At 44.0% G+C, this 27,952-nt stretch overlaps 4 protein-coding genes and 5 non-coding genes across 10 annotated transcripts in view; 8 read left to right on the forward strand and 1 right to left on the reverse strand.

Annotated features, from left to right (window-relative positions):
• Positions 1 to 2,174: 2,174 nt before the first annotated feature.
• Positions 2,175 to 5,110, forward strand: znf706 (zinc finger protein 706). 2 transcript variants are annotated; one of them, XM_030347956.1, is made up of 3 exons: positions 2,175 to 2,293; positions 3,343 to 3,508; positions 4,044 to 5,110. In XM_030347956.1, exons 2-3 carry the CDS (start codon positions 3,374 to 3,376, stop codon positions 4,137 to 4,139), a joined length of 231 nt encoding a protein of 76 aa, XP_030203816.1. In that variant the 5' UTR covers positions 2,175 to 2,293; positions 3,343 to 3,373; the 3' UTR covers positions 4,140 to 5,110. The 2 variants fall into 2 exon arrangements, with proteins under 2 accessions (XP_030203816.1, XP_030203815.1); XM_030347955.1 differs by having other exon boundaries at positions 2,182 to 2,293; positions 3,338 to 3,508.
• Positions 5,111 to 6,154: 1,044 nt separating this feature from the next.
• Positions 6,155 to 15,012, forward strand: LOC115536205 (14-3-3 protein zeta). The gene is made up of 6 exons (XM_030347953.1): positions 6,155 to 6,439; positions 8,050 to 8,368; positions 9,969 to 10,092; positions 12,546 to 12,709; positions 13,500 to 13,595; positions 13,719 to 15,012. Exons 2-6 carry the CDS (start codon positions 8,075 to 8,077, stop codon positions 13,824 to 13,826), a joined length of 786 nt encoding a protein of 261 aa, XP_030203813.1. The 5' UTR covers positions 6,155 to 6,439; positions 8,050 to 8,074; the 3' UTR covers positions 13,827 to 15,012.
• Positions 15,013 to 15,938: 926 nt separating this feature from the next.
• Positions 15,939 to 26,049, forward strand: LOC115536203 (polyadenylate-binding protein 1). The gene is made up of 13 exons (XM_030347950.1): positions 15,939 to 16,638; positions 17,572 to 17,765; positions 18,735 to 18,850; positions 19,202 to 19,341; positions 19,619 to 19,713; positions 20,313 to 20,450; positions 21,752 to 22,214; positions 22,361 to 22,471; positions 23,128 to 23,270; positions 24,119 to 24,203; positions 24,340 to 24,470; positions 24,926 to 25,042; positions 25,626 to 26,049. Exons 1-12 carry the CDS (start codon positions 16,446 to 16,448, stop codon positions 25,013 to 25,015), a joined length of 1,899 nt encoding a protein of 632 aa, XP_030203810.1. The 5' UTR covers positions 15,939 to 16,445; the 3' UTR covers positions 25,016 to 25,042; positions 25,626 to 26,049.
• LOC115536418 (small nucleolar RNA SNORA5) lies at positions 20,016 to 20,150 on the forward strand. Its single transcript, XR_003974702.1, has one exon. It is a non-coding gene; the product is annotated as a small nucleolar RNA SNORA5 (small nucleolar RNA).
• On the forward strand, positions 21,197 to 21,328 carry LOC115536417 (small nucleolar RNA SNORA5). The gene has a single exon (XR_003974701.1). It is a non-coding gene; the product is annotated as a small nucleolar RNA SNORA5 (small nucleolar RNA).
• On the forward strand, positions 22,788 to 22,922 carry LOC115536420 (small nucleolar RNA SNORA5). The gene has a single exon (XR_003974704.1). It is a non-coding gene; the product is annotated as a small nucleolar RNA SNORA5 (small nucleolar RNA).
• Positions 23,840 to 23,974, forward strand: LOC115536419 (small nucleolar RNA SNORA5). Its single transcript, XR_003974703.1, has one exon. It is a non-coding gene; the product is annotated as a small nucleolar RNA SNORA5 (small nucleolar RNA).
• LOC115536416 (small nucleolar RNA SNORA5) lies at positions 25,090 to 25,224 on the forward strand. The gene has a single exon (XR_003974700.1). It is a non-coding gene; the product is annotated as a small nucleolar RNA SNORA5 (small nucleolar RNA).
• An 865-nt stretch (positions 26,050 to 26,914) lies between the features above and the next one.
• Positions 26,915 to 27,952, reverse strand: part of LOC115536206 (type-4 ice-structuring protein-like) — a 2,018-nt gene continuing 980 nt past the window's right edge. Inside the window, exons 3-4 of the mRNA XM_030347954.1 lie at positions 27,814 to 27,928; positions 26,915 to 27,339 (exon numbers count right to left, since the gene is read on the reverse strand). Of these exons, the coding sequence (XP_030203814.1) occupies positions 27,126 to 27,339; positions 27,814 to 27,928 (329 nt within the window). The 3' untranslated portion in view covers positions 26,915 to 27,125. The remainder of the gene's footprint in view (positions 27,340 to 27,813; positions 27,929 to 27,952) is intronic.

Consider the following 27,952-nt stretch of genomic DNA (forward strand, 5'->3'; position numbering starts at 1 on the left):
TCAATTTCAGTCGTCGTTGGAGCTGATTCTAGCACATTCAGCTTTCAACGCATGCATTGTTCTCGCTGTATTTCTCCTCTTCGCGCTCCCACATATGGTGTATTTACATGGTTTACATTCCTGAGGTGACCTCTAGTGTTACTCTGAGGTATTATATCTCAATCAGCGCATTGTGTGGTTGGTTGAACTGATAATACAGTCTAAGAACTAAGATAACATGCTGCTGCCAACCAGAGATAAGGGAGTGTGGTCCATACAGGGGCAAACGTTTTCTTTAAGGGTTCCATTCTATTTTAAACAGTCTATGATAAATAGTTAATCGTGTTTTAACTAGCGATATATTACAGTTTTTCTCAGTCGCTTTGGTACATTTCTCAGATCAGAATTTAAATTCTCAAAACTACCATGTTCAATCTTCACATCATTGTGTCGTTTGTGCGCATCAAAAAAGCAGTTTCTAATTTCTTTGAACAAGTTGCAAATGCTTTGGTACATTCCTGCAAATGACTATGTGTACAATTCTCTGCTCTTTCCTACATTATCAATTGCTTTGATCAACCTTATCAAGTTGATCAAAATGTATTGTAATGGGTCTCTATTGAATAGTATCACCGCCACAACATTTAGGCATTAGATCATTGCATAAGTCTTTACATGCAAAATGGTTGAACAAGTTGTCATAATGTGTCAAGCATATTTCTATATATTTCCATCAGACTTTTTTTCTAAATCTGTCCTGAATTGTTAAATTGCTACCAGGTGAATCTTGACTTTCTCTAAAGAAGGGAAATGTGTGAAGTGTTAGATCAACCAACGATCAACCAGTTTACTGGAATAGCTCAAAGGTGCATCTCATGAACCATGAACTGGCAAGTATATATATAGCTGGAGCACAACACAATGTTACATTGTCTGAGAATTTGTGGCCCAACAGACAGGAACGTCAGGTGTAGGATCAGGGATGACTGCACTGTAATTCCTACAGCAATGCATGTACAGTTTACCCTAAGGAGATTTTCCTATGTTCACATTTCTAGCAATGACATGGTCTGTCAACAAATTACAGCACAAATAGTCAAAGCGTAAATGTGAATCTTGTCAAGTCTCTTGCAATCAATCTCCCACATACACTAAGGTGTAACTTACAATTTACAATAATTGTCTTCAAAACTTTAGCCATGGTTTACATCAGAACATCCCTCCAGAGTATACTGTTATATTGACAACATGACTAAGCAATTTGACTGTCTTATCCGTACACAATGACACAAGGACTTGTCATTTTGATGGCTGACATGTTCATTGACACACATATTTACTTTTGAGAAATGAACTAAGGATATTGAGCAAGAGACTTGCTTTTGCATGAAATCCATGGTGTTTTGCTATTTGTACGAATTGTTTTTAGAAGTGCACTTACTGTTTTGCAATTTTCAATTCTGATCTGAGAAATGTACCAAAGCGACTGAGAAAAACTGTAACTTTATCTGACCGATCTGAATATTGGACTGACCCATATTAGTAAAACAGTGTGAGATCAGAGCATATTTTTTCGATTGAACATTTTTCGATTTTTTCCTATTTGACAATTCCATTATTAACCTTTGAACAGAATAATACAATTATTTGCAGGTTTTTCCTCACCTTGAATTCAGAGGTTTTTTGGTGGGATTATATAGGTTTCTTTAATGGGTACATTATGCAGTTATATTTATACATTTTTGTAATCTTTTATTCTTTCTATTTATTCGTTAATTTATTTTCACAAATGTATTAATCCAATATAACCAATGGAGGGCGCCATTTCTGCTTTCAGAAGTGTGAGGAGGGCGAGAAAAACCCTAGAACGCAACACGAAAGGTAGTCAATTCCTGCACTACTGCACTAGTTCCAGTAATCATTTAGTATTGTTTTGTTGGTAGGTTTTTTTTAATTTATAAAGTTCGGATACTTTCCACTCGGGAGCACAAGCTACGCAGGATTTATAATTTTTTAGGAAGCAGAAAGAAACACGTGATTTCATAGTCACAAGCAAATTAAAGATACAATTAAGCAACCTATAGACGATAATGCATCATTATTTGACCATTAACTACAAATAAAATAGAAGAAGACGGACCAAAAAAGCGTGCAAGAACATGTTCTACTGTACAAAAAAAAAGTGTGGAATAATCCCCCAGGTTACATATGGTCCTGAACGTCGCACTGGTTTCTGTCAGTCGGTGTGAGATTTGGTACAGCTGTCACACTGCTGATAGGGCTTCAAGCTAGCGGCTTGAGTCTCCTTTACAAGGTGGGTACCTTTCCGATCGTATAGCGTAAAAACCTATAATTATATCACTGACAATGTAATCGTAGGCTTGGACATTAAAGCTTGGACAATATAATAGCTCCTTGGCTAACGTTACACTTAGCCGCTAGCAGGTATACGTTCACGCTAGCATAACAGCCTGGATCCCACGTTATATCTTAACGCTGTCACCATCTCTTCCTACATCACAGCGACTTGATTTGCATTGCTGGGTATACGGTTTGATACACTATCTGGTGGTTTTGGACGTTGTCGTCTGTCTTTTCCCCCCCAAGTTACTGATGATAAACGCTAGCCTTGTTAGATGTGCAGCCATATTAGCTTGTCAGTAACACATGTATAGCTTACGGGTGACTGGAGTGAGGACTCTCTCTCAATATATAATTCTCCTCTCCTCTGGCTAATTATTGAATATGGTGTGTTTGCTATATTCCAGTAGTTTTCTACATAGACGTTCACAGTTCACAGTGAACGGAATGCGTTCGTGAAGGTGGGTGATGAGACTACTCTTCTGCAGTCGTTGTAGCCGACATGCCTGGGCTTTCCGCTGCACGTATGCATGACATGATGGGCGTAGTTTGGAGGGAACATGCAATGCTGATGTGAAGACTTAGGCGTGGGTGCTGCTGACGCCCTTTCCACTTTTTTTCTTTCACTTGAGCTACACCCCAAAGTCACCTCCACTTGAAACTGAGTTATCGTATTGAGACAACCTCCTAGAGCTTAGATTAGCTTCATGTTGCCAAGATAATTTCCTGTAGGAATTGTTGTTTGCAGTTGACAAACCTGTTAAGCAAAGTGGATGATGGCAACACAAGGCATTAAACATGACCTCCTGCGACAAAACCCATTAACCTAGTTTCTATGATAAAATAAACTGTGCTTAAATTGTAGTACGACCGGGAATTATGATGACCGGTCCGGACATGGTCTACGTTTGTGTTGTACCCTCATGGTGGAGTCATGGTTTAAACCTGCCAAATAGCTGATGACCCTAAAGACCCTTGTCTTGTCTTATTCTGATAGAGCAGCAGTACATAGAGTTCCCTGGTTGTAGGCAGGATGGCCAGAGGGCATCAGAAGCTTCAGTCCCAGCAGAAGAATGCAAAGAAGCAGGCGGAGATGAAGAAGGCCAAGGGACATGACCAGAAGACAGCAGCCAAGGCAGCTCTGGTGTTCACCTGCCTGGTCTGCAAGGTAAGGACCCAAATGGGCTTGTCTACGTTCTGGGGGAAAGGGTCGGATCTTTTTCAACAATTAGACCGATAAGTAATAGTTTGGTATACATTACAAAGTATTAAGTTGTAATATATGAAAACATGTAAAACATTGGATATTCTACCCAGGTCTGGGGGTCTGAATAGTCTCGTGGTTAGGGTGTTTGAATCCCAGCCTTAAGGTTCTGGCTTTGAGTCTCGATAGCCACAGTCTACCTGTACTGGCGTCATTGAGCAAAATGGCTGACCCCTCCCGGCTCAAGTATATGAAAAGAGGTGAATGTCCCAAATTCACTACATTTTTTTTCTTCACAATGCTGATCATTTGCCTGAGATGATAAAGCGTCGGATCCGCGCTGCTTCAGCACCCTGACGACAAAGAAAATCCTACAGCGTTCTACAGCTAGAACTGTCCTTCTCCTTGCGTCCCACTTGGCGAAAGCATTTAGCATCGCGGTTCACACGCAGCCGTCATACATAACCGCTGTTACGCCACATCTCTCCTCCCCCCCCAGTCCCAGATGCCCGACCCCAAGACCTTCAAGCAGCACTTTGAGAGCAAGCACCCCAAGTGTCCGATGCCCCCTGAGCTCGAGGATGTGGAGGCATAGAGCGCTGCAGTCACTGGACCCAAACACACACACACGCACACATTCATACGCATACGCACACACTCACACTCGCACACATTCTCTCAATGAAAGCTGAACTACTCAAGGCCCTTCACAAACTTTGCACTTGTCTGAATTTGATAGGACTGGATTGATTACCGTTGTTGTTGTTAGAGTCATGAGTTTGATTACAGGTCTGCAAGCTGGTTTCATGTTTTTGTTCTTTTTCAATGTTTCTCTGAATGCGAGTCACATGGTTCAGGTCACTGAACGCCATGGAACACCCCGGCAACAAGTGATAAACAAAAACAAATGATTCAGTACTACTACTCCTACTGCAGGTTCTGAATGTCATTCACAGTTTCACTCGCTTTCGCTGCCTTGAAATAACACTGTCTGTTGTTCTTTTGGTACAAACTCAAATGGTAATAATAGAAATAATGATAAATAATAGCGATTTTAACTAAATACTCATTAAACACAAGCTACTGATGTAATTATTACTTAATTTAGCCCTGATAATGGCACCGTATTAACCTCATGCTAATCCCTATGCAGAGCTTTCCATTATCTATAAAATGAAAAGAAGAATGCATAATGACGACATTTCTTCCATCGCATTTTCAGCGCTTTGTCGCAAAACAGCAATTGTTATATATTATTCCATCAAGTGTACATCAACATGGATATGGTGCTGCTTTTTATTTCTTCCTTGACAACTGTAGACATTGAATTGTTAGATTGATGTCTGCTGTGTAATGTTAGTTATTCTTTAGGATTCTGTGATTTTAATTTCAGGTTTTGTTTTAGTTACCTTTCTCTCCTTTAAATATTTTATCGTGTCTTTCCAACCTTTCTTTCAGTTTCAACATTATACTGCTGAGGTCCAATGTGCTTGTGCTTGAAACACGGAAGCACCAAATGCCCAAAATGATGTAATATAACATTTTAATAAAAAATTACTTTGTTTATATCTGCCTTTTCTTGAATGCTTTCGGTCATTAGATGGTTCTTTTATTGTTGTAATAACAGTTTCAAAGACAGTGAAATAAATATGAAAAACGTTCGGCTTTGATGCTGTGTGCATGCTTATCTCTGGAAATGTTGTGACTTGTTAGTTCCCTGAAACTGGGCATTTTCCACAGCTATTTGTTGTGGATGTGTCCATTTGAACATGACTCATGCACTTGTTTATTGTTTAATGTGTGTTCATGTAAATTCTTCTATGGTGATGAATTTGGTTTTTGCCACTTTCCCCTTGCTCGACATGGCATTTATATCTCAATCGTTGAAAGGAAAATAAAGACCAAGTTTAACCGGAAATAATTTGGCAAAAGTACAGTCTATTTCTATCGAAGTGTCATCAATCCTTAGAATACTTATTTAAAAGAGAATTGTTGTTCGATGGTAGTGTGGCTACAATAACATTGAAAGCTACTGTGGTTAGTTATTGTGAACGATTCAGTCCATGTTTTGATTCATACGTTAGATATTATAGATATATAATAGATAATATTTGAATTAAATTGGTCCAATGTTAGTACGTATGAGTCGTAGCATAGGTCATAGCTCTTTCAACGTTCAGCTTCAAAACATCTTCCTGTGTCTGTGTGTTTTGATTGCATAAGACTATGACCTTCCCTCAAACTAACTAGCCTATTTCTAGGTTTCCTTGCTTCAGCTTTTGTTTTGTCAATGTAGAGAAATATTTGATTGCTGGTTAGCTTTGGTCTTAGAGATGCAAATTAACCCCATTGTATGTTTGCATTTTCTTATGTTTATTTTATTGTATCTTATTTGTACATTTATTCTTCACTGAGCTGGCTTGAATATCAGCCAAATTAGTCATCCACGGCATCTGAAATTGACCAGGAGTAGAATGTGTAATTGTGCGTCCAGTGGATGGCGGTGTTTCACTCCTTTTACCAGGATGCATGAAATTATTATTTGACGTTTGGTGAATAAAGCCTGGGACTCTTTAAGCCTCCCTCAGACTCAACCACAAAAAAAAAAAAAAAAAAAGGAGCTACATAGAAATCAATATTTTGCCAGATATTCAGCGAAGATCATTCACTGATGTATGAAAGAGAACGAGTAGGAAAAGAGAGACTGGGGCTGCGGGGTGCTGCCGAACGTCGATCAATGGTTGCCTTGGCAGCACCTGACGTCATTGGTCCCGGTCGGTCCCTGCTTCTGTTTCTTTGATTGGAGGGAAACCCCGTGGATGCGAGCAGTATACGCTTCAGGAAGGGCCATCAGCTGTGTTGCGGATCGGGATCAAAAACAAACTATTAACTCAGGTTGGTTTCCATCAATTGCTTTGGCGAAAAACACTCACACATAACCTAGACATCGCTTGCATGTCTTATTCTCGTATGGGTAAAGCGGGTGGATCGTATGTTTTTATCACAATCCGCCGTTCGATGTCCGAGTGGAGCGGCATCAATGATGCTCCTCGGCTCATTGTTTGGCCCTTATTGAATGAGAGTGGAGAATGGGGCTTGATCCGCTGTGGGGATCCGGGTACCCTTTTCATAGGCCTCGTTTTCCACCATTTAACGCGGTACTATCGTGGCAAACACGCTCTGTCGGTAGGAAAACGAGCGTGTAAAAAATCGAGACGGAACAGTTGTATCTTTTTCAGGAAATGGAAAAGGGCGTTCACTCACTCGCTACTAGCCTCCTTCATTCATGTCGGATTGAGTCAATGGCACCGTGATTTTTTTTTATTTTTCTCCCTTTCCGTTTATTTGTCTTTCGGTAAAAATTTAAATAGGTTTACGTGATGTTTATAAGCGATGTAGTCTTTTGTGTTGAGTTATTCTGTCTCGGGTCCGTGTGTTTTATGAATGATGCGGGGAGGGAAGTATGTAACGATTCTGAAGAGCGGATAACTGATGGGTCAAATGCTAGGGTTACGAGGTTACGTAATGTTGGATCACGATCGTAGTACTACAACTGATCAAGGCATCCAAAGCTTTGGTGCTTTTCTTTAAGATAACACATCTAAATATACTTAATGATTTCACCTTTTTTTTACTCAAATGCATAGAAATCATGCAAATCATCAACAATTTGCTATTATAGAAACACCCCACGGAAAAGCTGCATGGAGAAAAGTCTAATGTAGCAACAGCTTACTATTCTTTTATATTGCTTTGGTAAAATGTCTATAAAACCAGTCCTTGGTTCCTATTAGTGGTGTCCTTACCTTGAGCACGACACCCAATCCCCAAATCTGCTTCTGCTCAGGTGGTTGACAATGCTGTGTGTGTTCACTAGCACGCCTGGTTGAATCCTAGTTATTACCTGTGAAGTAACTAAAACCCTCTACAGACAACCCGGTAATAATTGATCAAGGCTTAAGAGGTCTTTTAAGTATTATATATATTTTTAATTATTTTAATATATTCAGACATAAAATTCAACCCCCACCCTCTTCTGTCATCCCTTCCTCCACCCTAAGTCTCCTTCTCCCTTCTTCAGCTTTCCCACACCTCCATTAACCTTGTCCTCCCCCGTCCTGCCCTGCCCTTTGCTGTGTTGTCTGTTCTACCGTCTCTCTATCACTCTCATATCCTCTTAAAGGTGCGGTGTAGGCATTTTTTTTCTAGCATTTTTGTCATAGGTATCAAATTCTCTTGACACCCCGATACAATCAACAAATGAAGTGCTCTGACGAAAAAATGGGTATCTGGCTGTCGCCGGCCTGTGAGGAAACCATCCAATCATTACATTCGGCCCGAATATAGCATTTTTTTTTTTGGGGGCGTCAGCTCTGGGAGAGGGCTGAAGGGGAGGGGTGGACTCTTAACCGTTGGATACTTCTAAAATCTTGCAACTACGGCTAACTCCTCCAAATTGCCTACTCCACCTTTAAACCCTCCTCCTCCTCCCCCCCCCCCCCCAGAACTGCATAAAGGCGGACGGCAGCCATGACGGACAAGGAGGAACAGGTGCAGAAGGCCAAGCTTGCGGAGCAGGCGGAGCGCTACGACGACATGGCGGCGGCCATGAAGGCGGTGACGGAGGAGGGCTCGGAGCTCAGCAACGAGGAGCGCAACCTGCTCTCCGTGGCCTACAAGAACGTGGTGGGGGCGCGGCGCTCGTCCTGGCGGGTGGTGTCCAGCATGGAGCAGAAGTCCGAGGGCAGCGACAAGGCGGCGCTCGCCAAGGAGTACCGCGAGAAGATCGAGAAGGAGCTGACGGAGATCTGCAAGGACGTCCTGGTGAGGGGGGGGAGGAGGAGGAGGAGGAGGGGTTGGGATAATGGTGGATGGGGAGGGCGGTGGTGGTCTTAGGTGGGGGGATGTTACTGACATCACAGACGGAGGGGTGGTGCTGGGTGGGGGGTGTAATTGACATCATAAGTTGTGGGGGTGGGACTGTGGTGGTGGTGGTGGTGGGGTCAAAGAATAGGGGCTGGGAGGGTGTGATGTTGGTGCCATCACAAGGGGAAGCTGGTGGCCTCAGGTCGGGGGATGCTACGGTGTCGGTGGGGGGATGATGGAGACATCACGTGTGGGGGAGGGGTCTGTGCTGCTGGGGTGTGGCTGAAGGTGACCCATCCCCTAGTGCCCTTAGTGCTGTTTTATTTCCATGTAAACCATGTATTTAAAGTGTTATTATTTTAACAGCAGGTAAGTTGGTACATTTCACCATCTTACCCGTTATTCATAAATAGGAGTGTCCACCCAGATGTATGATTGAAAGCTCAACCTGGCAGCCTACCAGGACCACACCAACTGGGAGGGGTGCTCGGTTGATCCATGTATTGTTTTTTTTTAATGGCTTGTAATGGCTAATCAACAGCACACATGGGTACGCCAACGCCCCACCCGAGATAGATAAGGTGGGACCATAAAACGGGAAATAGTTATTTTAAGGCGGGGCGTGTTTCTCGGCAGTGTGTGCGGTCACCTGGTCTGGTCCCTCACATGACCTATGTAAATCTGCTGCCATGTGATGTCCGTAGGCATGCAAACTAGTGCAAATGTACAAACCTGGTCCTGATATGAACCCATTAGAAACAATGATCGCCTAGCCCATCATTTAGTTTTCCGGTGAATTCCTTTTTGTGTTTGGTTATTTTTTTAAACGCAGCCATTATATATTTTAAAATATAAAATGGTCGGTAACACATAAACAACCTTGCTGGCCTTCTTTTACTAGGTTCGATGGCTAACAATGCGGAACAAATGAATAAATAAAGCTAATGTGGTTACTTTCATACATAATAGATTTCACATTGACTTGGGCTCTGTGTGTGCTACTGTGAAAAGTGAGTCACAGATTTTTTATATTTCGGCCGCCTACAGTATTATGATTATGAGTATTATGGTTGTCCGGGTGATTGGCAGGACTTTGATTTCAAGCAAAGACACAGATGTTGTTAACTCAGACTCCCCCCTCGACCAACATACCCAAATCCTGTTTTTGATTGACGGTGAGGCCGTTCTTAGGCAGACAGGTTGGAGGGTGAGGTAGCCCTTAGCATTAGGATGCGTTCTGCACTAGAAAACCATGGAAGTCTCTTCCTTTAAAAGATAAGCAACACAGGACGACCAAAAAACACAGCCTCGGGTTATTCAAAAGAGTATCTCCTATAACAGGCAAAACACAGAAGATAGTTCTGTTTCGAAATAGGGACTTTTTTTTTTACGCTTATCTGATGATCCCATTCCCACAGGGAGCTTCAGCTCTGTTAATTGCATTACAGATATGTCATCTAACCATTCCTTTGGTGATTCATGACTCGTCTGTTCAACCCTAACCCGGTGAGAGTGCTGGTAGCGTGGGCGTTTCTAACGAAGCTCTCTGCGTTTCCAGGGCCTGCTGGACAACCACCTGATCCCCAAAGCCACGCCGGCGGACAGCAAGGTGTTCTACCTGAAGATGAAGGGGGACTACTACCGCTACCTGGCCGAGGTGGCCACCGGGGAGGAGAAGGATGGTGAGTACAGTACCAGAAGTTAAATTTAGTCCCTGAACGGCTAAGTAAACCACCCGTTTTGGTTCAGAGGTCCACTGTTCAAAGGCCAAACTATTCAAGTAGGTTCAAAGTATTTCATTGTAGACTAAAAAAGCAATCCTCCCCAATATTGTAGTCCTCTTTCCCTGTTGAAGAAGTCACAAACGGTGTGAAATCCTAACCATGTATAAAAATGCTGTCTACATTTAATTCTAGATTATAAGAGGTGCAAGAAATGCCGCAAATCTGTAATCGGATACAAGGTCCAAATCTCCACCAATGTCTGCTCACCCATGCTTGACAGTGTGTCTTTCGCTTTGATTGCATTTGACAATTATTTATCATGTTTTTCACAACTACCCTTTCTCCCCATCAGAATACAATATCCGTTTAGTGCTGCTAAAACATTGATTAACTTATCCTTGTCAATCATCGTAAATTCAGATGCTAAGTGTCCCTGTGTAGCTCTATTGGTAGATCATGGTGTTAAGCTTGCCAGGCTTAGGAGAACAGGGTTCGATTCCCACTCCAAGGGCCTTGCTAAGAGTGTATGACCCACGGTATTGTGAGGTGCTTTGGGTAAGAGCTTCCACCCAATGGCATAAATCATATTTATTCCGGATCACATCATAGTGGGTCCTCAAATGGATTTACTGATGCATCTGAATCCTGTTCATGCAGTGTGCCTTGGCACAGTTATAAAATAGATCGATCAACCAATTTAGTATTTTGACAAAGCTTTGGCAGGTCGTTAAGGTAATCTTATTAGTTGCATAAATTCCCATTCGGTTTATTCTGATGCATATTTATCGATCTCTGTTACATTGAAGATGACAAATAATTGGACTCAGTGTTGCGATCTAGGGGTGTAAAGTATTAACAAACCAGTTGGCTGCTACGGCTGAGCTCTCCTTCCTCTAATCTACAGTAGAATATCTTCGTTTCATAGTTCCCCTCCCCCCCCAGAAAACAAGACCCCCCCCCTTCCCACCCCCCGATGGTTTCCATGGTAACAAGTAATCCGGGCATCCTGACCCGACCACTGTCTTTCCAGAGGCTGGACAAGCCAACGCCTTCCAACCACTGTTCACGCCTGAGTCTTTAGTGTACACGCACAGGCACACGCACACGCACACACACACACACACTCAAGCCCTTGACCCATTATTGTCTGCAGCTCCCCACAATGGGGAGAGGACGCTGCCGGGTTGTCATGGTAACAGCAGCATGAGGTCCCCGTCAGTTATTCAACGCTCAAAGGCCGTTTTATTTTTTTATAAACTGGTTAATGCAGGATTTAGTTTATGCTAGAAAAATATTGCCAACCAGGGGGTTATTATATGTGTTTACTTTTCCTTATTAACCCTTTAGAGTCAGATATACCCTTAGCTCTGATATTTCGTCCTACTCATTCTTAGTGCCAGCATAACAAACAATTCATAGATCATATTCTTTGTATTAGTCCTTGTATATGGTGTATATATTTAGTTTTATGTATGTTTTATAGATTGTGTTTTTATAGCTGCTCCTCATAGTGCCAAGTAGTTCTTTTATCCTCAAATCCATTGAGGTTGATATGCCTTGAGCAACGAGTCCTACTAGCCCTAATACTTACCATAGCTGTTTTAGTCCCAAAATATCTCCTTCCACAATGCAAGTCAAACCTACAATCATAGGCTTCTACAGTAATGCCAGCAAGCCAAATTTAGATTGTTGTTTTGGACCGTTTTTATAATCCTCAAATTTCAGAGTTTATCTCATTGAATTCGCATTGGCTGGTTCTAGGCTTGTCAAATAGTCAAATAGATCCAGAGGTGGCTGGCCATTAGCCACACTCTATTCATGACTTCAGGACTCTGTGTATGAATATCAATCATCCATGGCAATCCAATGTTTGCCTCTCAAAAAAAAAACATGAGAAATAATGGCCAGCTGTTCGTGTGCACTCCTTGTCACAACCAAGAGAAAAAGATAATATCCATCCAATCAAGATCAATCTCTAGTAGTTTAACATCCAACCTTTGGGATCCAAACCTCTTTGATTACATATCACATAATGGAGCATCTGAACCTCAGAATTTGGTTGGTTGAAGTCTAAATCTAAGCCGACTCGACTAAGCTGTACCAAGTCGGTCTCACGGCACCAGAGGGGAACTGGAGAGAGAGAGAGAGACAAGCCCTGTCAGGCGTGAGTCATGAGGCGCTTGTGATTAAGGAGCGGATGTGGTTCATTAGCCGCCGCTTACCATCAGGAACGTGTGAGAGCGTGCCCTCCAGCAGACGTGGAGTCATCCCACAAACACACCTCTCCTGTGCAGTACTTTCGCCGTTGGTTTGAGCTGGATCCACTGCCTTACAGTACGGCCCTTCTGCATAGACCCAATACAAGGACTGCCCTTGCTAAAAACGTGCATGCTTGGTTTGTGTCCCTGCAGTCATCATCAAGAGCTCCCAGGAGGCCTACCAGGAGGCGTCTGACATCAGCGCCAGCGACATGCAGCCCACTCACCCCATTCGCCTGGGCCTGGCCCTCAACTTCTCCGTCTTCTACTACGAGATCCTCAACTCACCCGAGAAGGCCTGCAAGCTGGCCAAGACGGTGAGCTCTCCGGCCTTGTTGTTGTTGCCGTTATTAATTTAGTTGTGTTTTTGTTGATCCTTGTTTTTAAAGGATGGCTCAATAGTTCAGCCCTTATTTCCCATCCTTTTGGGTCAATTGAGCGGATTTTTTTTTTTTGAAATCGGTCCAGTGTTCAGCAAAAGCGTGTCGGCGATTGCAGCCCCTTTGCGACTGCGATGATACCCTGAGGGGCCATAGCGCTCGGTCAATGTAATCCTCTGAAAGAGCTTGATTTTTTCCCTGTCAGGCTCAAATTGTTGTTACAGGTGTGACAACATTATGGATAGGAGCCCTACAGCGAAATACAACTTTTTCGGTTATTGTGTTATTATATTGTGTTACCAAGTACCGCTTGGGCCGAATTTTGCTCGGAAGTGTCAAAGCACGTTTGCAGGCACATTGCAGCCTGGAATTTAAATGTATATTTTGTAAAGATAACAATGTATGAATCTGTGAGCGTTTGCATGCGTACATCATCGCGACCCGGCAGTTGTGAAACATCTCATGAATGGACACCATCATATGGTTATGCTAGATTTTTCTCTCTATATATATATATATATATATATATATATATATATATATATATATTTATTTATTTATTTATTTATTTATTTATTTATTTAATTATTAGCATCGCTCATACCTGTTCCGGAATACCTGGAGTGTCAACAATGGATGCTCAGAATGTATTTGCGACCAGAGGACGTCTAGCTCCCAACTGTCAGTTGGCCTCTTCTGACCCTGTCTCTCCGACCCTCTCCACCAGGCCTTTGACGACGCCATCGCCATGCTGGACTCCCTGAACAGCGACTCGTACAAAGACAGCACCCTCATCATGCAGCTGCTCCGCGACAATCTGACAGTGAGTGTCCCTCCTTCTTCTCTAAACGTATAGGTTCCTATGGGTGCTTAGTGCCCTCTCTCTGTCTGTGTGTGTGTGTGTGTGCATTTGTGACTAACCATGCCTTCTCCATGTGTGTTCCAGCTGTGGACGTCAGACACCCAGGGAGAGGGAGACGAGGCAGAGCCAGAGCCAGAACCAGAGGAGCCAGCTGAGCCCGCAGAGCCCGCAGAGCCAGCAGAGACCAACTAGTCTCCAAATCTGTCTTTAAAACAGAAAAAAAAAGAACCCACATTTTTTACCTCTCACCAGCCTAATTTGTGTGTGTGTGTGTGTGTGTGTCGGTTTGTATGTAATGTGTGTGTTTGTGTGCGATCATACATGCACAGCTAAGTATGTATGCTGGCACTTCACTCACTGTGTGTGTGTGTGTGTGGGGGGGTATGTGGAGTGTGTGTATGTGGAGTGTGTGTGTGTGTGGGGGGGTGCATGGAGTGTGTGTATGTATGCTCTTTTAAGGGCCACAGTGGATATGACTTTCTGATCTGTCTGATATTCTTTTATTTTTCTTTGGCGCATTACTCATCATATGTAAAAGAAGAAAACAGTTTTACCTGCCTACCCTGTTTGTTAAGAAGACTCAAAACTTCTATCCTTGTGCAAACTAGCCTATTGTTGCTGCAGAAGGAAAAAACCTAAACAGTGTTTTCTTTTTTTTATCTGACACAAAGGCTCATGGGATTGTTTTAGTGTGTTGGCCGTTTGCCAAAACGTTAGAATCAGTTGACGATTACAGAACTGCATCCATTCAAGTGACGCATCGTTTCACATTCTCCTTAGTTTTTCTATGATTTGTGACCTGTGCAGAATATTCATTTTCATACTACAATGAGGTACAGGCAAAATTTATAGCGCATTATCCTGACATTAAACTGTAACTTTGATTTGTCTCAGCTGTGTGAAGAACACCTTTTGCCATATGCATTTAAGTGGTTACCTTCTTTCTTTTTTATGTGTTCAGGTGTTTATAATTTTTTATATTGTATTCCTGCCGTCTCTTTTTAAGATACTTGTGATGTGTCTGTGTGTGGTTCTCAATAGTAATTTGGGTGCAGGCAAAGGGCTGCTTCGGGATTGGTAATTTATGCTTCTGAATATTAACCCCCACAGGTGATACAAGGGTATTTTCACCTTTCTAGTACACGAAAAGAAAGCAAATAAGTTAAATTGAATGATAAAACTCAATTGATTAGAAAGTGGCATTTTGGAGAACGATGCACTACGCTTTGGATGAAAGTGGTAAAAAATATTTCAGCAACCATACATATAACTTTGTTCAAATTATAAGGCATCTACAATTGTTCAAACTGACGACTTGTGTATCTGTTATTTAGGTTACATGCTTTCATGTTAGTGTGATTAAACGTACTCAAAAATAGTTTTCCTGTTGTCTTTTTAGTACAAGGGGACTATGGATTTACAGCAAGGCTGGTACTGCCTTCAATAATATTGTAGTTCATCCCTTACCATGCAATTCACTAAACAATATTGAATGCACAAAATGGACCCGAAACATTAAGTAGTTAAATCGATGACCGGTTATCAGTCATTGACGTAAGTGTCTAATGCCATTATATATATTCCATAATAACCAAATATGACACATTATCACACATAATATGATGCATGCATATCGGGTACACGTCAAACTTGTGATTGATTTCTGTTCTCTTGTAATACTTGCATCATTTTTAAAAATGTCAAACAAGTTCATGAAAATAGAACTAAGTAAAGTATAACAACATGAAACCGTATTTTAGGGGAGTAGGAAGCGTCAGGTTTATTTGGCCACTGTTAACACCTACAGCATGTGTCATGCCTGATACAAAGCCAGAAAATCCACACATGGTCATGTTGGCAACATTTTCAGCCAGTTTTTGCCTAGGACAGTATCTTCCATATGCTGTAGTTTATCTTGTTTCCCTGCGTCTTGGTAGGTTAATTTGCATCTGGATGGGAAGCACTGAATCTGCAGGGTTACGCTTGAATCCTTTGAAATTTCATAAAATGTACCTCCTTAAAACACTGCCACCCATAGTTGGTGACGTGAACTACAGTTTTGCGGCAGCAGCATGTTTTAGATTCTTTTTTTATTTGCATTTGATTATATTTACTGCAATCACAGCAGTGTTATCGTCATCAGCACACGTTTTTCTTTTATGTTTAAATGTCAACACCAATGTGACCATTTTATTTAAATAGATCATTCAGGGCTAGCCAACGCCCCTTTTCTCTTATTACCATAGCTGGTAGACGAGTGGTCCGTTTTGATGACGTGTCTCAGAGTATATAAACAGCCACTTCCCATCGCTCATCCCCCTCAACCCCGGCTGTTAGTGCTGTGTGAGTGCGTGTGTGCTCTTGAGCCCGCTCGGCACACATTCTATAAAAAAATAAAAATACAAAAAAAACTTAAAACACCAAAAACGCTTAAAAAATCTTAATTTCTTTTCTTTTTGTAACTACTTCAGTGAAGCTGGACTTCGTCCCTCCTCGAAGACTGGAAGACACAAGACTACGGCATTTCAATCGACGTTTGATGCTAGTGAAACAGGCCAAGTAGATATTTTATCATTACCCGTGGTTCAATTCGACTTAGAAAGTTTTAAATTCCCGACCAACCGTAACAAGGTCCGTTTTAAAACTCACATTTACTAAACCGCATATTTTATTAGAACGCCGCAGTTGTCAAGTCGACGGTAGCCAGGCGTCCCGTTCCTTCCATTAACGTTTCTAAAACCGTCGTAGTTACTCAAACGTCCGTATTTTCGGGTGGCGTTCGTGTCTCCTAACGTTACCACCGGCGCCAACATGAACCCCAGTGCTCCCAGTTACCCCATGGCCTCTCTCTACGTCGGGGATCTGCATCAAGATGTGACGGAGGCCATGCTGTACGAGAAATTCAGCCCGGCCGGGGCTATCCTTTCCATCCGCGTCTGTAGGGACATGATCACACGGCGGTCTCTCGGATACGCCTATGTCAACTTCCAGCAGCCGGCCGACGGTAGGTAATATATGTGTTGAATCGGTGTATTGTGAAGTTAAAACGCATGTCGCGTTTTTTAAATGGCAGCTTGCGGTGCCCCCGTCTCTTCTCCACGTGACTGGGGCCGACATATTGTCGTGTTTTTTTTTCCGCACAAGTTGCGAAAAGACAGTTTGCCCTGCCCACTCATGCTATGTACTCCATTAACTGGGTAATTCCCATTCCTAACGCATCCACATACCAGCCGCTGCACAATTGTTATTAGTCTGAGGCTACTCATCGGCACTCAAATGACATTTGGAGAAGGATCATTTTGAATGTTGAACGTGATCTCATTATTTGGCAGCGCCCTGTTTTTTTCCTCTGAGAAGTTGCACAGGGTGGCTCTACCCGTCGACTCCGCCAAAAAAGGCCTGCATTTCAGCGATAACGGCTTGGGACTTACATTTTCCGCCTTATTTTTGTTCGTTTGGGTGTTAAGTTTGGACAACCATCAATAATGACTTGTGTATGCTGTTCAGAGCTGCTGTCAAGTGACATTGTTTTCCCCACTCAAGCATTTGTAGGCTATATGTGTGTGTATGCAAGGCTTTACACATATCAATATCATAGTGAGAGGTCATTATAGTTTTGCATCTATCTAATTAGAAGTAGGGCCAAGTTCTTGGTTCAAACGCAATCCATGGAAACCTTCAACAACCTGCCGAAACCATGACATCACATTAATAACATGCACAAGACAATGGTTCTAATACATCAATGAATTGACAAATTAATAAATGCCAATTGATTTATTTGGATTAACAACTGCTAAGTCATTGTCATCACTCGAAGACCTGGTGTTTCCTCTTCCCATGTAGACCACTTGACCGCTGGCGCATTTAAAGAAACGTCCAGTCAGCCGTGGGCCTGCTCTGTTGTTCAAACACTCCCCTACTGTTTCCCCCTCAGCCGAGCGTGCGCTGGACACAATGAACTTCGACGTGATCAAAGGGAGGCCGGTGCGCATCATGTGGTCACAGCGGGACCCCTCGCTGAGGAAGAGCGGCGTCGGCAACATCTTCATCAAGAACCTGGACAAGTCCATCGACAACAAGGCCCTGTACGACACCTTCTCCGCATTCGGAAACATCCTCTCCTGCAAGGTAGGCGGCCAGGGCGAGGCTCAACACCCCCTCCCCGCCCCATTGGCCTACTATAGTAGTAGGCCAGGCGGGGGCTGGACGTATGCCATGTTGGTTTTGTTGTTATGAGGTTGCATTTTGAATGTCACGATATTCACAACGTAAAAAAACGAGGCACAGTGACATGAATGATGTAACCATGAACAAGTGTTATGAAAAGAGTGTTAACAGAAAACCTCTTGTAACCGAGGTAAAGTGGCCTTCATGTCAGCATGCTAACTGTGTGTGTGTGTGTGTGTGTGTGTGTGTGTGTGTGTGTGTGTGTGTGTGTGTGTGTGTGTGTGTGTGTGTGTGTGTGTGTGTGTGTGTGTGTGTGTGTGTGTGTGTGTGTGTGTGTGTGTGTGTGTGTGTGTGTGTGTGTGTGTGCTTGGTTCGTACTTATACAGGCTGATGCCTTGTTCTGTGAAGTGTTGAGACTCAATTGTACCTCTGTATGGACTAGCAACCAGAGGTACATGTTGGGTCTCTATTACACGTGTGTGTCCCACAGAGGCTGCAGTAGCTTGTTTTCACCTCAAAATGAACACCACGTGTCAGAGCTGTGATTGGCCAACATCGTAGTCTTTTTGGGGTTATATAAAGGTGAAAACAACGCACCATATTTTTGATCACCTCCTACTCAAAGCCAAGGAGGCCTCCAAGATGGTGATAATTTGAGGATGACTCAGCATTCAGTTGCGAGACACATCTTCACATTATAAACAAAGATGCCAGCAGATTTGGGGCCAATTCGTTTTGTCGGTCTACGCGCAAAGCCTCCGACACTGAACTGTAAACGAAGGCATCGGCATAGACGCCCACACAGCACTGTAATTCACCCTTTGGGAGTAACGCCATCTCAAAGCGGTTCACAATGTCTGCAAGTTTCAATTGCATTTGGTTGTGCATGAGCGTGCGGCTTATGTCTTGCATGGGTCTCTTCTCTTCAAGGTGGTTTGTGACGAGAATGGCTCAAAGGGCTACGGGTTTGTGCACTTTGAGACTCAGGAGGCGGCCGAACGAGCCATTGAGAAAATGAATGGCATGTTGCTCAATGACCGCAAAGTGTAAGTGTTTAACTGCTAGTGTGTGAACTCATTTTAATCGTTGCCATCTAGTCTAAAATGAACATTGACCGATTCAGATACCAGTGAGCCAACATAATATGCACTTGGTTCTTATCAACCTCTTTCACCTTGAAAGGATGTAATGACATATAAATGAGTGCATTTAAACCTAGGTTATGCTGATTCCAACCTACAGACGTATAATTTTTGGTTCTGTAGCATATATGGATTTATGGAAGACCTTGCGGTTTCTAAAGTCTTCTAATTTACGAACTGCATTCAAATCCCTACATTGAATACTTTAAAATGCTTCCAACTATTATGTGCTGAAGTCCTGTTTTGTCATTGCAGGTTTGTCGGCCGCTTCAAATCGCGCAAAGAGCGCGAGCAGGAGCTGGGCGCGCGGGCCAGGGAGTTCACCAACGTCTATATCAAGAACTTTGGCGAAGACATGGACGACGAGAAGCTCCGGGAGTTCTTCGGCAGATACGGTCAGTTTGCTGCAACAGAAGCACACTGTTGGGGCCCCCGACAATGGGTTCTTTCACGACCGGGCTGCCTGAGAATGTTTACGGGTAAACACGGCCTATATAGAGGCTCCCGGATGAAGTGGACACGGACACGCCTCTAAATGAGCTGGGTAGAAAATTGGATAGTTAAAAAAAAAAACTCCCCCCAAACGTGCCGGGCTGCGTTTGACATTTCTTATACCCTTCTCAGGTGTTGTGACCAAAACAAGTGCTTCAAAATGTTTTCCCTGTTGTCTAGGCACTGCCATGAGCATCCGTGTCATGACGGACAACAGCGGAAAGTCGCGGGGCTTCGGTTTTGTCAGCTTTGAGCACCATGAGGACGCCCAGAAGGTGAGCGCAATGAGTCTGGGATTGAGCCTGTCAGGAACCCTCCCCCAGGGGCACAAAGGCCCCATAAGGCCCATCACAACCCCCATCTAATGGGTGTGGCTGGGATAGCCAGCTATACCGCCTCTGTGTATGATTGCCTCTTAGTCCTGACTATCCATGGCGGTTCACAAGAGGGCTAAACAAGGTTCCCAGTTTGTACTTTTTTTCTTGTTGTTTAGAAATGTAATCACATAGGCTTTAGGACATTGGTTTCAATGTAGTTAACAGAATGTTGATCCCTCCCGGGTTAATTATTCAAAGTCTGCAGCTTTGTCAAATTCGGTGCCACTTTCTCCGTGGGTCGCACCGGCCCAAACGGCTGCAACAGTGACTGTAGTTCATGGGCCCCAGAGTCCCCCACTGTGGGCACTGGGGACAAAATTGTACTACATACAATTCAGTGAATAGCTGATGGCTTTGGCCGTTTGGCTTGTAATGTATCCCACCTTTTTTCATGTCTTGAATATATCTTTTAATCAGTTAATTTACTCTTTTTGGAGAAAGAATCTCCAAGTTGTGACTCGGCACTAAACAATTTGGTTGTTTTGATCCCTGGTTAGGCAGTGGATGAGATGAATGGAAAGGAGCTGAACGGCAAGCTGATCTACGTTGGCCGCGCTCAGAAGAAGGTGGAGAGGCAGACGGAACTCAAACGTAAATTTGAGCAAATGAAACAGGACCGCATGACTCGCTACCAGGTGGGTTTTACGATTGTTGGCAGGTTAAAGATGCAAATAACAACAATATAACCAAGTGTTGGTATTTATATGAAAGTCCTTGTTTTGTGTGAGCAGATCCTTGATGCCAACCCCATCAATAATTGTCCCATCACTTTTTACCTTATTGGAAACTTGTATTTATCAATATGTGCCTAAATATAATTCTACCAATTTTTAAGAATTGGATAGGATCGACTTTTAAGTTATAAGTGCTGCATTCCTCAAAACTGGTTTTGCAACAAGCAGGTTTGGTTTTCCTGTTACTAAGAAAAGAAACTGAAACTAAAGGATATCAAGTTGTTGTACAGTAGTATCCTTCTAGTATGTATTAACACTGAAGATGACCTGGAGTACAGTATTGTCAAATCAAGTTGAGGTCTGTTTTACCTTTTTTATTTCTTGGCTATATTTCTATATTTCTGATGTAGACTATAAAGAGTCATGTGTAGGAATCATTTAAGTGGTTGTTTGACAGATTTTCATGTGTTGAACCATCTGTTCATATACAAGCTAGAAGACCAGTTCACTAGGCCGGTTATCCCAAAACTTCAGTTATTTAAAACTCAAAGCAGTAAAACATTGATGCGACTGGGGCATTTGAGGGCGGTTTAAATACTTGACTGTTTAACGATATCTTGATCCTTGATCCTCGTTTGATTGTGTATGTGGTCATCACAGTTTATGATCCTCTTGGCTGAAAAGAAACTGGTATAATTGCGTAAAGCCGCAGCTTTGTCAAATTCGGTGCCACTCTCTGTGGGTCGCACCGGCCAAAAAGGCTGCAACAGTGACTGTAGTTCATGGGCCCCAGGCTCCCTCATTGTGGGCACTGGGGACAAAATGTACTACATACAATGAAGTGAACCGACTTGGTTAAGGCTTGCTGACACTAAAATGTTTAAAGGCCTGCCGAGAGTAGTGATGTTGATGGGGTTCCAAATAAAACAGGTAATTGACAAGAGGTGAAACATAGTGCGGCAAGTGCCCTATATATTTCATATCCTCTAGGATCAGATTAGGGCAAGGCAACTTTATTTATGTAGCACTATTTATACGTGAGGCGGACTCAAAGTGCTTCACATAGAAACGTCATCATTATGTTGTGCATAAGAGTCTGAATTGTAATTTTTTCACTGCAGAATCGACCATTACTGGTCGAGTGTGCTTCTAACGAACGCAAGAGATTTGCCTTTGAGATTTGCATAGTGTCGCATTCACGGCAACGTTCCCCAGCACTCGTCTTTAGTCTCACCGTGTCGTCCCTCCCCCCCCCCCCACAGGGCGTCAACCTGTACGTGAAGAACCTGGATGACGGGCTGGACGACGAACGCCTCCGCAAGGAGTTCTCCCCGTTCGGCACCATCACCAGCGCCAAGGTGATGACGGAGGGCGGCCGCAGCAAGGGCTTCGGCTTCGTGTGCTTCTCCTCGCCGGAGGAGGCCACCAAGGCGGTGACGGAGATGAACGGCCGCATCGTGGCCACCAAGCCCCTCTACGTGGCGCTGGCCCAGCGCAAGGAGGAGCGGCAGGCGCACCTCACCAACCAGTACATGCAGCGCATGGCCAGCGTGCGCGCCGTGCCCAACCCCGTCATCAACCCCTACCAGGCCGCGCCGCCCTCGGGCTACTTCATGGCCACCATCCCGCAGGCGCCCAACCGCCCCGCCTACTACCCCGCCGCCGGGCAGATGGCACAGATCCGGCCCAGCCCCCGGTGGGCCACCCAGGGGGTGCGACCGCAGCGTGAGTAGCCCCCCCGCCCGCGGACGCCGGCGTTCCTCGGCCTGGAACGCCGGCCCCTCTCCTGATGCAATGTTGGCTGATGGTTTGATAGGAAGGCTCTATTGTTTGGGAGGGGTGTTCCTCATTGTTGTGTGTTGTCTGTGCAGACTTCCAGAACATACCAGGTGTCATGCGTCCGTCGGCCCCCCGGCCCCAGGGCTTCAGCACCATGCGGCCCACCTCCCAGATGCCCCGCATGATGTCCACCCAGCGCGTCGGTCAGTGGTCCTCTTCTGTTACCTTGATGGCCCGTGATGCTAGGGATTCAGGAGGAATGTGTTTGATCAAGAATGGATCCTGATTAGAGAATAGTTCTTAAAAAAAAATAAAAAATCCTTATTGAGTTTCTAATATATTCTGTCTAGGTCGTGTCTGTAACCTTGGGTTCACAAGAAGGCTTAATAGGGTTCCAAGTTTTGTAAATGTTTGTACAGGTTGATCTTGTCGTTAGGAAATGTAATCACAGTCTTTAGGACATTGGTTTCAATGTAGTTAACAGAATGTTGATCCCTCCCGGTTTAATTATTCAAAGTCTGCAGCTTTGTCAAATTCGGTGCCACTTTGTCCGTGGTTCGCACCGGCCCAAACGGCTGCAACAGTGACTGTAGTTCATGGGCCCCAGAGTCCCCCACTGTGGGCACTGGGGACAAAATTGTACTACATACAACCAATTATAGCAGATTGCTTTCTTGTTTTGGTGAGCCCTTGCTTATTATCTAAAGGCGACAATGTTTGTACTACAAGGAATGAAGTTTTAGGTCAATGCTAATTCACTATCGCCTTCGTCCAAAGGATGCGTTTTCTTATTTCTGCTGCTGAAGTAGAAAAGGGTTAGGGGTCCCATTTTTTTTTTCTTATTTTCTGTCCCCTGCAGCTCAGACCATGGGACCCCGGCCGACCAACGCCGCCGCCGTCGCTGCCTCCCAGCTGCGCGGAGTCCCCCAGTACAAGTACACCCCAGGGGTCCGCAACTCCCATCAGCACATGCCCCAGCAGACCCAGGCCCCCATGCAGCAGGTACCCAGCCACCCTGCATCGCTCGGGCCTAAAGCGTAGGCCATGAGGCCCTGGCTTTAAGGATGTTTAGTGGTATGGTAGTTCTGACTGCCAGGCGAGAGGTTCTGGGTTCCAAACCCTCTGTCCATAGTCTACGTGTAGGCATTGCTGAGAAACGTGCCTTAACCCCTACTGGCTTATTAATGAATCTTAAAGAATTCACCAAGTCGCTATGGGTGTGTAAGTGTATCCTAATGGTTGAATAGTATGCAAACATTAGCATGACTGTTATAATCAAGTTTTCCTAATTGGGGAGAAGAAATGCTCAAGTGACCATGGGTAGGATGTTGAGTTGTATAGGCTTTAGTAATGTCTTCAACAATTCAGAAAATACATTTTTTGTTACTCGGTTGTTTTTTAAAGTATTTGAGGGACAGTATCCCCTCATGTGGGTTTGAGTTTGTTGTCTAGTTTTGTAAAAATTTTTGTACATGTTTGTCGTTTAGAAATGTAATCACACTAGCTTTAGGACATTGGTTTCAATGTAGTTAACAGAATGTTGATCCCTCCCGGTTTAATTATTCAGAGTCTGCAGCTTTGTCAAATTCGGTGCCACTTTCTCCGTGGGTCGCACCGGCCCAAACGGCTGCAACAGTGACTGTAGTTCATGGGCCCCAGAGTCCCCCACTGTGGGCACTGGGGACAAAATTGTGCTACATACAACTAATTATAGCAGATTGCTTTCTTGTTTTGGTGAGCCCTTGCTTATTATCTAAAGGTGACAACGTTTGTACTACAAAAGAACAAAAGTTGTGGGATCAATGCTAATTCAATGTCTAACTGGTTGTTTGGTGCGTCTCGCTGGGCAGTCTGCTGTTCACGTGCAGGGCCAGGAGCCATTGACGTCCTCCATGTTGGCTGCGGCCCCTCCCCAGGAACAGAAGCAGATGCTGGGTAAGTACCACCTGAATGCTGCTGTACAGTTGGGTACCCCCCCCGCCCCCCCTTTAAAATACAATGGCAACCTCAGTCCCTCACCAATACTTAATCTCTCGCCCTCTCTCTTTTTCTCTGCCCATCTCTGCACCAGGTGAGCGTCTCTTCCCCCTCATCCAGACGATGCACCCCAGCCTGGCAGGGAAGATCACCGGCATGCTGCTGGAGATCGACAACTCAGAGCTGCTCCACATGCTGGAGTCGCCCGAATCCCTCCGCTCAAAGGTGGGTCCCTCATCCGTTAGAGCACCTCGCTCTCCATGGCCAAACCCTAGCATCCATTGTAGACTAGGCAACTCCATATCAACTACGCACCTCCCATTTCAACCACTCGCCTCCATTTTAGAACAGGCAACTCCATCTCGATGACTTTGCTGACTATTTGAGACCATGGACCTCCATGGCAACCACACTCACTTCCATGGAAACCACTTACCGCCGTAATTTTGACCCAGGCACCCCCATTTAAATTCAACTCGCGTCTCCATTTCAAATCCACTCGGGCCGCCATTTCAACCCCTCCCAATTTTCTCAGTTTCCAACCAGTCGGCTACAACCAGAGCCGACGGTTCTGTATCTAGGGATGAGTGGGGTTGAAATTGTCTGGAGGAAACGAAGGTGAAAAGTACATTGTATTAATAGTGAAGTGATGTCAAGCCGTGCTGTTTCCCCCCCCCCAGGTGGATGAGGCGGTGGCTGTGCTGCAGGCCCACCAGGCCAAGGAGGCTGCCCAGAAGCCCGTGTCCAACACTGCTGTCCCAGCCGTCTGAAATACCATCCCACTACCGAAGTACTTGGTACGACCCATACCCTCTAAAGCCCTCCCTGGAAGAACGGTCAAAAGTGCAGCTGTGTCAAATTCGGTGCTACTTTCTCTGTGGGAAGCACCGGCCAAAATGGCTGCCACAGTGACTGTAGTTCATGGGCCCCAGAGTCCCCCACTGTGGACACTGGGGACAAAATTGTACTACACACAATACTTGGTTTTGGTTTAGAATGCAAATTGTAATCGTCTCTAGCCAAAGCTTTTTTTTCTGTTGCTGCAGTAGACCAGGGCGGCCACACCCTCAAATGTTAGCTACTATAAGTCACCATTGCAAGAGGACACAATCTATTTGCATAGGCTGCCCCTGTCTTTGATGCTGAGCCCAATTCCCTTAGGCCGGTTTCATATGCAGGAATTGAGAGTTCTCTGTAATGTAATTGCCTTTGAATCGCAACAGCTGTAAAGAACTGTATTTGAGTAGCAATGTGGATCTTCCCCCGGCCTTTCGGCAAAAGGAATCGGATAAATTGCTTCCTTCTTAGTTAAACAGCCATGTGTTGAAATATTAGTATCCTCACTAACTACATGGATGTTATTGTGCTTTGTCTGTTCAGGATCAGGGGAGCCCTGCGATGTACAGCTTCACCGAGGAGGAGGAGAAAATAAACATTGAAAAAGCGAAAATGCAGAAAACAAAACAAAGCAAAAGAAGCTAAATGACAAAAAAGAGAAGGAAAGAAAGGAACTGTCCGGCCGGGCCTAGTGAAGTTACCACTAGTTCCTGTTCGCTTATTTGAACAAAAATACAAAAAAAAGAGAAAATTTAGAAAATTTAAAAATGATAAGAGTTTTGGGGGGTTTTAAGAGGAGATTCCACCTGGAATTGAGAGTTGATGAAAGCATTCCTATATTGTTCTGACGTTTTATCCCTTTTATTGTTTTCGACTGACAGAATTGCAGGGACAACCTTGCATTGCGACTTTACCCTTGACATTTGCTTGCTTGAATTAAAGTTATAAATGAAAATAATCGACCTCATTATTGTCTCTAAATGGATTGATTGAGCTACAAATATTGGTCAGTTTTGCTGCAGTTTAGTTTCTAGTTCTTCTTTCAGTTTTGGGTTTTAATGTTCTTGAATCAAAGATGTAGGTAAATTTAGTAATTGTGTTCAAGTCGGCCGTTTTCTTAAAGACCTGCGCACATTTTTTAGTTTGTCCTTTTTCAGCTGTTTAACCCAATTCAACACTTTTTTCAAGATTAAAGTTACGTTTCACAAGTCAATCATTCAGATTGGATGTATATACTCTAGGGGTGTTTCTAGGATTTGAGTACATTTGGATATAGTTTGGACTTATGTCCAGTGATCCTCCTTTTTATTGTCTTTAAGCTCTTGATGACATTTTAGGAACTCTAGAACCATATTTACATTCAGTCATCTCTTGATAATATAAAAATGTAAATGTGTACCTCAAACGTATATACTTAATTCTTATGTTGAAAATATTGGCAAGTAATTAGTTCTAATATTGAGTGGAAGAATAATTCACAACTGCATTGCAATATGCACGTGACGTGTCCCGTAATGATTTGGGGCTGACGGCTCGGACGCAGACCAGTCTGAAAACGATAGCTAAAGCTACAGCCACTAGAGGCCGCTGATGAGCAAACCTGCATAGTGCATGTTTATCCAGCACTGGTTAGTTCTTCAATCCAATTCTCAGGCAGCCAACGGTACTTCCAATTCATAAGTATATATTTTTTTGTGTACCATATAACTACAGTGTCAACCTTAAGTCCACAGAAACTCTGCTCTGGCTCAAACTCTATTAGTCCCATTTTAATTAATCAAAGTTTCTAAAGACCCAGTAAGTTACTCATGAATAGAAACAATGAATCCATACTTTTTTTTCGGTAGTTTTTATTGTGCTTCTGTTGACATATAGCACACATCTTAGGCCGCTACCACCCCTCCAACACATCCAAACAGTTCTGATGTAGAAGGAACCATAGGGAAGTGAAGTGTGTTAGAGTCACCGCCACGGACCTCGTTCCAGGCGGTGCTCTGGTGGCACAACAAGGACATCTGACACAACTATCGGTTGGTAGAGGTTTTACTGGGTGATGGCCTTGGCCTGGTCCAACAGCTTGCGGAGCACGCTCTCCAGCTCGCTCTGGAATTCATCCACGTAGGGCTTGAGCTTCTGCTGCATGTCCTCGGCCAGGGGGGTGACCTTCTCCTGGACGCTGGTGGCCAGAGGGGCGAGGTGCTCCTGGATCTGGGTCATGATGGGCTCCAGCTGGGTCCTCCCGTCCTCGATGATGGTCCTGAGATGGAGAGGGCGAGGCGGAGGGAAAAGACGTCAATCCACAATTCAAAGGTTTCCCCCTGCATACTTTAATTTCTGTGGGTTAGGCTCAAAGTAGGTTAAGAATCAATCGTAGACCTGCTTGACAACCTAAGTTACTCTGACATAGCCATTCCCTTACCCTTGGTAAGTGGTCGTTGGACCAGTCAGTGATAAGTTAGATTACCATACAGAGCCCCTCAAAAGAAAAGTTCAGACAATATCCGAACCCTGATAATCGCTATTGTATCTTTTTACCCCTTGGGGGCGCCACTGCAATCATTGACCGAGATGCTGGACACACTTCAAATCAACTGCATTCATCGATTTTTGTATTGGTTGTTATCGCTGTTTTGAGTTCTCTGGGATGTTGAATGTTTAATACAGTGATGGTGTCCATGACGACAATTACGGTTTATCTTGTCTATGTAGCCTACGAGCCGTGTATACTCACTGAGACTGGAGGGACTCGGACACCTTCTGAACAGTCGCCATCAGCTCAGTCTTCATTCCCTCGAAGAACTGGGCCATCTTCTCCAGCTCTGGGCTCTGCTCTACGGCAAGAGTTCCTGTGGATAGGCCCAACCGATTTA

The sequence above is a fragment of the Gadus morhua genome, chromosome 22 (assembly GCF_902167405.1).
Source record: "Gadus morhua chromosome 22, gadMor3.0, whole genome shotgun sequence".
Classification (NCBI taxonomy): domain Eukaryota; kingdom Metazoa; phylum Chordata; class Actinopteri; order Gadiformes; family Gadidae; genus Gadus; species Gadus morhua.

What these genes read in the sequence shown, in the direction of transcription:
- znf706 (XM_030347956.1), top strand. Translation starts at nt 3,374, where the DNA reads ATGGCCAGAGGGCATCAGAAGCTTCAGTCCCAGCAGAAGAATGCAAAG. An exon ending in TCACCTGCCTGGTCTGCAAG is followed by an intron (nt 3,509 to 4,043) that starts GTAAGGACCCAA and finishes CTCCCCCCCCAG; the next exon opens with TCCCAGATGCCCGACCCCAA.
- LOC115536205 (XM_030347953.1), top strand. Translation starts at nt 8,075, where the DNA reads ATGACGGACAAGGAGGAACAGGTGCAGAAGGCCAAGCTTGCGGAGCAG. An exon ending in CACCGGGGAGGAGAAGGATG is followed by an intron (nt 10,093 to 12,545) that starts GTGAGTACAGTA and finishes GTGTCCCTGCAG; the next exon opens with TCATCATCAAGAGCTCCCAG. An exon ending in CCTGCAAGCTGGCCAAGACG is followed by an intron (nt 12,710 to 13,499) that starts GTGAGCTCTCCG and finishes CCTCTCCACCAG; the next exon opens with GCCTTTGACGACGCCATCGC.
- LOC115536203 (XM_030347950.1), top strand. Translation starts at nt 16,446, where the DNA reads ATGAACCCCAGTGCTCCCAGTTACCCCATGGCCTCTCTCTACGTCGGG. An exon ending in GAAACATCCTCTCCTGCAAG is followed by an intron (nt 17,766 to 18,734) that starts GTAGGCGGCCAG and finishes CTTCTCTTCAAG; the next exon opens with GTGGTTTGTGACGAGAATGG. An exon ending in ACCATGAGGACGCCCAGAAG is followed by an intron (nt 19,714 to 20,312) that starts GTGAGCGCAATG and finishes ATCCCTGGTTAG; the next exon opens with GCAGTGGATGAGATGAATGG.